The 12,860-nt window shown below is 40.5% G+C and overlaps 1 protein-coding gene across 1 annotated transcript in view; it reads right to left on the bottom strand.

The window, feature by feature from the left end:
* The window catches only part of nrg2a (neuregulin 2a), an 85,467-nt gene that overhangs the window by 39,729 nt on the left and 32,878 nt on the right, over window positions 1-12,860 (bottom strand). The window contains exon 4 of the mRNA XM_061804455.1: window positions 4,269-4,389. Coding sequence (XP_061660439.1) covers window positions 4,269-4,389 — 121 coding nt within the window. The remainder of the gene's footprint in view (window positions 1-4,268; window positions 4,390-12,860) is intronic.

Below are 12,860 nucleotides of genomic sequence, written 5' to 3'. Positions count from 1 at the left end.
TATTTAATCACAGCGGCCGAGAGACACTACTCGAGTCACTCGCTGAGCGGTCTCTCCGTGTAAGACCGTCACTGGGCCTCAATTAAAGGGAATGAATGAAAGAAGCCGCTCAAAAACCCTGGCTGTCCCCGTCTACGAAATTACACACACCAGGTCTAACCCACCTCAGTTACACCAAGCATAGTGATGGACTATAAAGACCAACATCTTTGTGTGTTATGGAATATGTAAAAACGTTACAATAGATATTATTTGATCAATGTAATGAAAATAAAGGCAACGTTCCTCCAACTGTTTCATGCAATAGAATTTGCACAACAAGGAAGCTTTTTTCAATGAAGGTATTTAACCAATGATTTGTTTCAATAAACAAATGAGAAGTGAACCATGAAACTGTGAGGCCATATGAAGGGTTAAAATAATTGACGTTCAAACATTTGCCATCGGTGAACTGAATGAGTGGACAAATATTAACATTTGGGTCCTCTGGATCTGGATGGAAACTTGAACTCCTTTTGGCTGTAGTAAAAAAGCAAAACATATGAAACCTGATGTGATGCAATTGGACAAACATTTCAAGGCACAATTTTTCGGGTTACGTGCCAAAGACATGGAAGACCTGCATATCTTGACAATAGCCAAATGTCATTCAAAATAGCAATACAACGTATATTAAAAAAAATGTTTCTCTGTATTTCCCCATTGTAAATAAATGGTTTTTTTTTGGTCACATTTTGATGATGTTTCCCAAACACTTCTCTGTGTGGATTCTTACTAATAATACCAGGATACGTACATACAAAAACAAAAGAAGTTGGACGGAAATACAAAATCTCAATGAAAATGTTATAAATTTATGATAGAGAAGATGATGTCGGCTTGTCCTAAATCACCTTTAAAGACATAATCCCAGTGTCGTTTGGGCCTAAAAGGCATCAAAAGATGAAAACGATCATAGCAGCGCTTTGGAGCTCATCAATACATCAATTGGAAGTCTGTGCAGCAAAATGTAATGCGGCGCTAACGCCTATTACACTCAGGATATTTGTTCAGAGCTTAAAGGTTGAGTTGTGTCATGAATTCTAAATGCTGCCATATTTCAAGCTCAACCAAAATATTGAAACACAGAGACATTCCCCGAGGAAACTCGAAAAGGGTTTAACTTTGTTTGCGTGCATGTAAAATGCAGATTTTTGACATTTTAATGTATGTCATAATAACTCAACACTTCATGGCTACCACCAGGCCCGTTTGGCCCGAGCCATCTTTCCTCATTAAAGTCCCGTGAGGATGAGCAGTTGCTCTTTTAGGAGCACCAACATTCCGCTTGGATTCACAACGACACCGTCCGTCCAACAAAAGGTCATTGGCAAGCGATTTACTGGTTCCACACAACGCCTCCCGGGAGAGCCGTAATGTTCAACATTTAATTATTCACCCTGACTGATGAGATGACGGGAAGTTGGCGTAAAAATGCCAGAACTGGAACTGCATAATCAAATAAATATCGCCGTTCAGTGCAGCTGCGTACTCTATCATCACCCTTTAACTGTAACTGCTAACACATTGTCTTCAAAAAATAAAAATACATTTATTTTCCATGTCCATTTCCCAAGCCGCTTATCCTTACGAGGGTATTTAGCAAAGAGTAATTGGCATCGAGTCTAAAAATATGAACAAAAATGAGTCCTTAATTAGACATAGCTCAGTTGGATTTGGAATATATGAAAAAAAAAAAAAGTTGATTCATGAAAAAAATCTTCTTGTTGTTCTTGTTGTATTTATTGTAAAAACTGTACAGTGTTTTCTGTTATATAATACTTCGGGTGGCCAGCATTTAATTTTCTGCTCAACATGGCTAAACTCCGATTTGTACTTCAGTCATAAGGTGAAAACCAGTTTTGCAATATGGTTGGTTGCTCATGGAGCACGTCTTCTTCACCTTTGCTCCCCTTTGAAGAAGTTTGTCCACGAGAGTGAATGATTCGGGCATAAATGCGGGCTGAGCTGTCCGCACCGCTTGCTTAGCCAGTGAGTAATACCCACTGATGCCTGGCCTATATTGAATGCGATGGCTGTGGGGGCAACAAATTCCCCACGGGCCTTGACTGCGTTATCCAACTCTTCTGGAGCCATGCCCTGGGGCTGTGAGTGAATTAGCCACAGCAATTGAGTTATTGCTGCCTCCAATTTGTACATAGCGTATTGAACGGCTGTTGGGGCCATATCCGCATTGCTCGGCGAGCAGTCTCCCTTTCAAGGGGCCAACTGGTCACTGAAGCTGCGCCGGTGTTGCTGCTCCTTACATCAAACCAGCCTAAGTAGTTTGTGATACGGTGACATCTGGTACGACAGAGCGTGCAACCCGATATTTAACTGCCACCACAGGAGAGAGTGCAACAGTTAGCGTTGCGAGTACAAGAATGGAGTTTATTAGCTAGAATTGATTAATAAAGTGGATGGATTAAATATTCTCAGACAAAACTTTGTCGGAAAGCATTATGTGCGTCATCTGTTTTGCTTTTTCTTTGACTTTTAATGTCTTATTTTGCAAAACTAGAATCGCAGTGGCGGCACAGTGCAGCAGCTAATAAAGCGTTGCCCTCACAGTTCTGAGGACCCAGGTTCGATCCCGGCCCCACCTGTGTGGGGTTTGCGTGTTCTCCCCGGGCCTGCGTGGGTTTTCTCGGGCACTCAGGTTTCCTCCCACATCCCCAAAACATGCAACATTAATTGGACATTCTAAATTGCCCCTAGGTGTGATTGTGAGTGCGACTGTTTGTCTTTATGTGCCCTGCGATTGGCTGGCAACAAGTTCGGGTTGTACTCCGCCTACTGCCCGTTGACAGTTGGGATAGGCTCCATCACTTCCCGCGACCATCGTGAGGATAAGCGGCTAAGAAAATGTATGTATGGAGGGATAGAATTGCAGTCATGATGCATATGTCACAATGTATAACACTAGAATTCATGTCAGTAAAGGATTAACTTGTTTTTTTTTCTGTTTTTTAATTTGTATTTAGTTTTTTTCCCCCAAAAGTGATTCAAAGCAACAAGACGCTTAACTCACTTTCAAATCTGTAAAACTCCAGCATAAAAAAAAAGCTTAGTAGACTTTGTTTTTAAATCTTAGTAGACTTTGTTTTTAAATAGCTTTTACATTTTACAGTGGTTAACATCTTGTTGTTGTTTTTATGCATCGCTTTTACGTTCAACGCAGCATTTTCTCGCTATATCATGGTTCACCAATCGGGGATTCGGTGCACTAATATTCATGTCACACATAATTAGCCATATTCTGGGATTTTGCGTGTATGCTCTATTTTTTGTAGTGACATAAATGGTTGCTAGTTGAACCCATTAAGACTAAATAAATAAATCATTACAAGATATTACAAGGAATGGCTTACATATTGTATAGTACTACTGTGTAAAACTATGTTTGAGTGTTTAAAAGGTGTTTACGACGATAGTAGTGAGTGTGGATAAGATTAATAAGTGCCGGGAGGTTTAAAATATGTGTAAAAAAACGTGTCCATGACTTCACTAAGGATTAATGTGTAACGAAAATTTCTAATGAGAGCGACAATTTTTCCTTTTCATTATTCCCCCCTAAAAAACTGGTTTACAAATCCAAATTGCAGCTAGCGTCCCCCCTGAAAGGTTCCACTATATTTTTGAGTAATGACTCTTGGTCATGATGATAATGCAAACCAACATCTCAATCTTAAATATATTTTTTAAAAAAAAGTTGTTTTTATGACAGCGGCACCTGGCTCCTTCCCGAGAAGCACACTTTAGCCGCGGTATCACGATTCCCTTTGCCAAGGACCTTCAATGTAAGCAACAAGTCTGTTTACCCCATTGGGGGCCCCTAATAGGCATAAATATTTGCTTCCTACTAGACCGGTGACTCATGACATTTTGAAAGGGGCTTTTAACACGCAGCCTCCTGCTGTACACTAAACGGGACTTAAGAGGACGAGCACGCAGACGCCGCGCTCCATTACGTGCACCGCAATACACAACAGGTGGGCAGTTAGGCATCATTTTCCTCTGATGGGTTTGCTTCTGCCGCTGAAAGAAAGAACAACAAGAATCAAGCGCTCTCAATGAAAAAAAAAAACAGAAACAGCAGGAAAAGGCAGATTCTTGCTGTGATGAAGAACATTCTAATTGATATCACAAAAAGGAGTTTCCATTTCAATTGCTGGGGGGGAAGAAAATGTTGACAAAAAAACAGAAAACAACAAAAATAGGTAACTTACTTGCAGGAAAGCCGGTTTATACCATGTATGAAGTAACAGTCACCGCCATTCACACAGAAGGCCTTCTCTGTGTCATTGCATCTTCTGGCATGGCCTGAGCCTGGAGATAGCGTTGTGGTTACTGCGGGGATGAGAAAATATCAGAATGAGAGACATGAGGATTATTAACTATTATTTCAGTTGATAGTAGAAATATTGGGCTTCCTCGCACATTCCCAAAAATGTGCACGGTAGGCTCAACGGAGATCGTTTTAGCCCTGCTCTCCGAGTCCTACCATCTTGAGGAAGATTCAAATACAGTTTAGTACATTTCAGTGCTCACCAAAAGCAAAACAAACATTTTACTCCAAATACAGTAAATATATCTCATATTATTCTAGCTTGACAGTTTGACACTTTACAGTTATGTGCTTTAACACGGGAAGCTCAATTAAAAAATAATTCAAATGAAATATATTGCATATGAATGCTGAATAAAAATTCTACTTATATACAGATATAAGCGCAAAGACATCTTAATGATTGATTGCAAACGTATTGAACATAAGTTGAATACAACTGAACTGTACTCAAGCAGTGATTCGCTCACGACTAGTAGTACTCGTTCCACATTTTGAGAATCTTTAACCCACAACATTAGTCAGTTGAAAAAATTGGAATTACCTGGATTTTACCTTAATTGGTCACAAAATGTAAACATGAAAGTCAAAGACACTTCTAAAAGACAGTTGACTCATGTATCTTATTGCATAATGTCAGTGCATATCCAAATAAAAGCGCAGAAAACATCATTTTTAGGGTTGTTAACACTAAACGATGTGCCCACATTAACCTTAATTTCTGCAGGATTGCAGGAACCTGATGGAAAAACTTCTAAAAGGCAAACGTAGGAGGCTAGCATCCACAGTTTCTGACATGCATCAATTGTATTTCATCATTTCAATAGAGTACACTGTTCTTTCCTCATATGATACTCTAGTATTTCCACGAGGGCTCTTACTATAGTTTCCCCACCCGTGAGTATAATTGTGTCTCTCAGCACTGTTGACACTATCTCAAGAAGTTGTACGAGCAAAGATAAATATTTCCCTGACATAGCGTAGGAGTTGTTTATGCGCTGACTCAGATCCTTGGAATGGCCTGAAATGTCATGTATCTGCACTTGATCTCCCCCCCCACCGGCTGAACAGAATATGTTCGGGGTGAAGGCTGCTAATCAGGCCGAGAGGTGCAACGTTTGAAGGCAAAAGGGAGTGCTGAGAGGAAGAGGAGGAAGGGGGGAAGCATGCAGGATCAGACAAGAGAGGCGCACGACGTGTTGCATTGTGACACGTGATGCCAGCTCTTTACCTTGCTGTCAGTTGATGTTAGAACCCAAAGCAGATAGTAACAGTTTGTTGCTGGGACGCGGATATTTCCCGACCGCGCAGTCCTGCGCGGGTACGATAAATCAGACTCAACAGCTGGAAAGTGCGTTTGGAGTCGACTCAGTTGGACGTGTAATGTGTGCTCTTCGCCTCCTCCATGTCGCAGGCTCACATTTGTTACATGCGGAAAGTCACATCAGCTGTTTTCTCTGCTTGCAGGAGAGCAGAGGCAGACTTCTTCCACCATCAAAAGTAGCAATGCAATTGGGAGAAATGTATTTCTTGTAAAGATGATCATGAATGTATGAGTTAAAGTAATAAAAGGCATGTATTTGTTTTTATTCTGTGTGTAAAATAGTTTACATGTTGAGCTTCTCATTCCTAAAATTAGCCAGTTTTTTTTTTTTTTTTTAATGTGCCAGACCTCACATTAACAGGAAAAAAACAAGAAATATAACATCTGCAAGTGCTCTTATTGCATTTATAGTGTGTGCACTCCTAAGGATCAGCACAGCACACAGCATACACACAACAATACGCCCAACAACAATCAAAAGTCTCTTCCCCTAAAGTAGGTGTAATACCAATACTAACCTGTGAAAGGCAGTATGGCAGCACGGGGCAGCCATATTGGTGGAAATTACAACGAAGAATTACAAGAGCATAGTAGACAAGAGAGAATAGAAAAAAAAAAAAAACTTGGCTGCCTGTCATCCCTTCAGTTGAAAACTTTGTCATTTTGTTATGGTGATTAACTTGTGAGACACAAGTCAACACAACCAGTTGTTTGTGCTTCAGTTTGCTTCCTAGTTGGCCATTGCCACAATCATAAGATTTGGGATCAACATATTGTGGTTTTCACTATATGTATTGTTTGTCATCAAGAAAACGGGTATATTTTTGTGCAGCTTCACACAGGCATGTTGCATGTCTCACATTTAAAGTTAATGAAAAAAAAATTAATGTTCGTATAATCACAGGAAACTAATAAAAAGAAAAGTGAAAAAGAAAAACATGTAGTGGACCAGCTAATGACAACTACCTCACCGTCGCTCACATCTGACCTCTAACTGGAGTCCTGGCTTGTAAAACGCCTCATAAAAAGATCAGTCAGGAACCCGAAAACATTGTAAAAACAACCCCCGCTTATAACAGAAAATTGCAAACCAAAAAGGTTGCAGAAACAATAACCGTGACGTCCCATAGGCCGCGTCTATCTAGGCCAGCAGGGGAAAGCAATTCTGGATTGAGACATAATTACCACCTGGCTTACATGTGGCCGCGGGTGGAAAAAAAAATGACCCGAAAACACACACACAAACAGGGGGACACAGAACATGTAAACTTCACATAGTAAGGATCAAGGCTAGGGTTTGAACCCTGGTCATGTTCTGCTGTCATAGTTTATTTGGCCTCATGTTAAACCCAGCCTGCTCCTCCTCAGTATGTCCCTAGTTACCCTCCATTTACTCTTCAGACAAATTTATTCAATTACTGCGTTCTTGGCTATTCAACTCATCATTTTTTTTTTTTTAATCTGGTGAGTATGTATTGTGTATAACACAACCTCACATGAAAAAAAAGTTTAAAAGAAAGAATCATTTGCCAGGCTGAGGAGTCACAATGAATAGCAGTTATTGAGTCGTGATGAATCTATCGTCAGGCTTCATCTATTGTCCTAAATATGACAAGTGATGACGGAGCGAGAATTATGATTAATATTTGTCATGAATGAACACAGCATTCAGTGGCCACCTTTTTACCTCATACCTTGGGCAAACTGCTACTCTGGCAAACTAATCCCATTCTCTTCGTCAGCTCTGGAAAAAAAATGACTTCCTGCCATATTTGGATGATGACACGTTGGCATGTACATCAATAGAGGCTAATAAAACTTTTGTACAGTCTTGCAGAAACCTCAGAGTCACTGACTTGCTTTTTTTTACTTCGGGGGAGGGGGAGAATGGAGGTGGGAGCGGGGGTTTGTCGTAAGTTGTTTCGTGTTGCCACCTTGAGTCGCAAATGGTTCCTCAGGTTCATTTGCATTAACGCAAACAACGGCTATCTGTATTCATGTCTCGAATGCTCATCAAACAGAAAACTACAAAGGTACTTAAAGCATCTCTGGCAGAGGTGAACAATTATTATCTCTTTACATCAGGATTTACGAACCTCTTTGAAACTGAGTGGAACTTCTTGGGTAGACAGGGTTAGGGTTAAATATCAATATGCAACACTTTAAGCCAGTCTTCTCTATGTAGCACCGATCCACGACAGAAGTTATCTGAAGGCACTTTACACATTTAGCAAGGCAAGTACCACATTCCTCATACATTTATATGCTGCACATGTATAAGAAAACCAAACTATCCCCCCAAAGAGCAAGCACTTGGCAAAGGAGGCAGGAAACCCCCTCGAAGAAAGAAAAGTTGAACAGAACCCAAGCTCTGTGGGGCAAGCGTCTGCTTTGGCTGTTTGGGGGATTCAGACTGAGTAGAGGGACAGAGACAGAACATTTAGGAGGAATGAGAGAACAAATGGCATTACATCGTAATAGTCCAATTTGTATTAATCTCTCCAAGTCTTTTTCCGTCATTGATATGTTCATTTCAGAATGACAGGCTACTCATGTGGTCCTAGGGGGTGGCCAAGGGCACCACGTTGGTGATTCCTGATCTCCACCTTTATCGAGGTTATATGGGATTTTACCATCACGCATCCTCTGTACGAAGGTTTGGTGCCGTTAGCAGTGAGAAAGAACTAAGAAAGAAATGACACGTTTAAATCATAGGATAATTGTCTATTCACAGAAATACGGGATTAGAATTATCATTACCATAGTCAACTGCAGGGGGAAGATCTTAACGGTAATGTAATTTACAGATGTATTGCAATGTTTATCAAGTAAAAATGGAGTTTCAAACAAACTAAAATGACTAGTACAGAGGAATCCAGAGAAAATCCAAGAACCAAGGCAAACTGAATTGTTAGTCATTGTCAACATATACACCGTTTTTGCACATCATAATGTCATATTTAAGCTAAGCCATTTACATCAGGTGGTAAAAAGTACACGCGGGACTGTTTAAGTGCTCACTTGTTGCTGTTTCGGTTAGCAACAGAGCTCAACTGTGCTCAGCAGTTCATTATTTAATGTTTGTGTGTGAACAACAGCGTCTACCAAATCTGATAATCAGTTACTCCAACCATTCCTTCTCTGAAAAGCTTCATTAGGCCCGCAGATGAATTGGACCCTCTCCAAGATGACTTTAGGTGAGAGGTGGGGGAGGGATAAACCCTGAACTAGTCGCCACCCAATTCCAGGACACGTATAATTTTGATAAACACCCAGTCCCACTCATGTAGTCTCTGCAGTAATTAACCTAACATGCGTGTTTCAGGAATGTGGGAGCAAGCCGGAGTGGCCAGAGAGACTCACACAAGCATGGGGAGAACATGCATGGGGTGAGTCAAGATTCAAACTAGATCAGGTCTAGATCAGGTGACCTTCAACTTCCTGTTACAGTATGTATTTGACATCAATATAGCTGTATTCATTTCCAACATCTAATTTCATTCGATGAAATTGCATGTCCTGGGGAACAGAGCAGCAAAATGTGAATTGGAAGTTTAATCTTTACAGTTCAGGGAGATCGCTTCGTGGCACAATGAACAATGTTAAGTAGCATTAGACCTTTATCGTTGTGCAAATAACTGCCAAGATTAACCCCTAAAATGATTGTTTGTTTGTTTTGCATTGAATTCTGTACATAAGAAGTCGCTATCAAGTAGCTTGAATACTAACGGAATCTCATAAATGGAAATTTGAATAAATGGTGACTAGATAAATAGGCTAAAAATGTCCACATATGATCTAAAAGAGTAAAAAAAAAAAAAAAAACAACAACCAGCATCACCAAATGTCACTGCACAGGAAAAAGTCCAATTTTGATCCGTATTCTTTGACATCTTCTGCCTTTCAATTACTCTTCCAACACCATCACTTAGAAGGCCGATGAAATAAAACCTTTTCCCATCCATCTGTTGTACAAATTAATGCAGAGGAATTGAAAACCATACATTGCATTGGAAACTTAAACGTGTTTCACTAGCTCTGATGCCTCGGCATTTTTATTTTATATCCATCTATCTCATTTCTACACCGCTTATCTTCATTAAGATGGCCGGTGTACTGGAGCCTATCCCGGCTGACTTTGGGCGCCCTGGATTGGTCACCAGCAAATCGTAGTTTCCTTCATATTCGTCATTATACGGTGAAAATAAAAGAAGAAATTGCAATCATGAATATTTGTTCATTTTGGGTGAATTTACATACACTTCTAACAGATTTTTACAACACCAGGGCATTACATAACACGGGTCTCCACTATTTTTGCATGACAGTCTTATGATAAGATAACATTTCATAAAAAGTACTAAGAATCCTTCTAATGAGGCTACGTCCTCGTTCTGTATTTCATATAATAAACATCCACTGATAATCTGCTATTACCAACGGATCACATTGATCCCATCTTTTTCACTACACACAAACCCTCCCATGATGTTTGACAAGCAACAAAAGACAAGCACAATAATCCCTCTCCAACTCATGATTGACTTCAGCGACACATACTTGCTTGGCTAAGTTCACATCGAGTTGACATATAGTTACTTAAAAAAAAAAAATAAATAAATAAAAAGAAGAATCAAACCAGTGTTTACTTTAATGTCAAATTAATGACATGGCCTAAAACCTTTCATTTCATAGTTACACATGTAATCTCCAAAACACGTGACATGATTTGAAGGAATTATTTTCAAATGAGGCAGCACGGTGGAGTTGTGTGGAGTTTGCATGTTCTCCCCGTGCCTGCGTGGGTTTTCTTCAGGTAGTCCGGTTTCCTCTCACGTCCCAAAAACATGCAACATTAATTTGTAAACTCTAAATTGCCCCTAGGTGTGATTGTGAGTGTGGCTGTTGTTTGCCTCTATGTGCTCTGCAATTGGCTGGCAACCTGTTCAGGGTGTACCTTGCCTCCTGCCCGTTGACAGCTGGGATAGGCTCCAGCACTCCCCGCGACCCTTGTGAGGATAAGCGCTGAAGAAGATGGATGGACGAATTTTCAAGTAGCTTAGCGACACATCCTCATGATTTTCTGGATCAATGAACGCAGATAGCAAAATTCTTTAAACGTATGAAAGGATTTGATTATTTTTTTTAACGCTATATTTGCTTTCACATAGTTTTTAAAAACGCTTGGTTTTTCATAAAGAGCATTAAACAGTGGCTTCTCATTCAGAATGCTGCAGCCCGGTTTCTGACAAAGGAGGTCTGAGCATATCATTCCAATTCTAAAGTCTTTGTACTGGGTTCCAGTCAGTTTTAGAATGAAAGTCCTGCTACTGGTCTATAAATCACTAAATAGTTTCGGTCCTGAATAGATGAAAGAAAGGTTTATGAAACACAACCCAGTAGAGCTCTGAGATCAACAGACTCGGGTCAAATAGTTGAGCACAGAGTCCAAAGCAAACATGGTGAAGCATCATTTAGTTGTTATGCTGCACACAAGTTGCCAACAAAAGTCACGTCAGCCCCAAGTGAGAATTTTAAATCCAGGTTAAAAACTTATTTTTTTCTCATGCTTTTTAGGGTATTTCCATTTTTAAAGGAGATTTCTTTCTTTCCGTTTTTATTGGCGTTAATTTCTCTTCTAAGCTCGTTGAGGTACGATGTGTATCAAATACGCTATATGAATAAATTTGCTTTGCTTTGCTTATCCACAAAGGAACTTGGTTCGCTGCCAGCTTTCCCTATATGCATGACTCTATATTCTTTCTGGCAAGCGTTACACGCTCAGTCATCAAGCATATTCGAAATGTGTCGTTGCATTTCTGGCTGAGGTCATGTTATGGTTCAATGCAAGCGCTATGAGACACTTACAGCGTTGGTAGCAAATTGTTTTATCTTTGCTGTATCACTGTGCGATGTGATCTATAGCGAGGCTTCCGTGAACAGATGCAGTCGTGTCTGGAGACACTTGCTAAACTACAAGCGATGCATGCACGCCCGTGTCAACCAGCTGTCTGGCTCGGATTTTTTGCACGTGTCTGAGAAATAGTACATTGTTCTTGTGGTGTCGTTGCAGATTCTGCAAAGAGCTAGCATCCAAAGGGACATAGATTTTAACTGCAAACTATTTATCTCCCAAAGCAAGCAAAGACTGTAATTTTGGAGCTTCTCCAGTTCGTGCTGTCAACCGCAGCACTGTTCACGTTTCTGCTCAAAGTGATAATTATGGAAAGCACAACAGTGGGCTACAATATGAACAAGAATAGCGCGCTGTCATATTTCGAAAATTACGTGCTTTGTTCAAACAATCATCTTGTGTGTGGATCTTTTGGGTTGTCACACTCTTTCCGGAGATGCTACTTTAATCTTCTTGTCTTTTATCCACTCTCAAGAGGCAAAACTGCGTCAATAAAGCCTAAAATAGAAATTTGTTGGATGTGTTCCTTCCTTAGGCCACACCCTCTGGCTTGATCCTGGACAAAAATCCCTCTCACCCTGTGAGGTGATCAGGTGCCTCGCTAAAACGGAGTAAGACGGCACAACTTGTTTATCTGCATGTATGATTTCACCAGGTTTGATTGGTTTTGAAGCTCAAATTTCAACTTTGACCGGGCCTTGTAGCCCAGGGGCCGAATCTGAGTTGGAGTTCCAGAGAGGCCTCCGCTGGTTTCTAAAGAGCCACAGTGTTTAGCCATCAGCCTTTACCACTGACTTTGATTAATCCTTCATGGCCCAAGAACTGAAAAGAAAAGCTGGGGGTGCAAAGAGGACCATCTGGAAACCTTCATAAACATGCCTGTCTTTCTATGCTCTCCAAAGGATTCTAAGAAAATCGTAAAAATGAAAAGAGGGGTCCCCATTGCAAAGTTTTTTTTTCCCCTCTTGAGGCACAGTGTATATCTGCAGAAAAAGCGACCGCGTTGACAATGAGTCCAAACCCTCTGTTCCAACTGACAGGCTGGCATGAAACAGGAAAGGGTGTAGGAAAAACATATTTGAGTGGCCGGTCTACAATGCTAAATTACACATGAAAAATGCTCAGAATTTACTAAAGTCTTCAATTAAGACCAATCCAAAACACAAGACATGTGTGTGAGTCGGTGTCGGGAACAAGCCATAGCAGCCTCATTTACATCTGGACTTCGTTATGGT

This window comes from Syngnathoides biaculeatus, chromosome 18 (genome assembly GCF_019802595.1).
Source record: "Syngnathoides biaculeatus isolate LvHL_M chromosome 18, ASM1980259v1, whole genome shotgun sequence".
NCBI lineage: Eukaryota > Metazoa > Chordata > Actinopteri > Syngnathiformes > Syngnathidae > Syngnathoides > Syngnathoides biaculeatus.
Note: the sequence above shows the minus strand (reverse complement) of the source record. Positions and strands in the feature narration are given on the sequence as shown.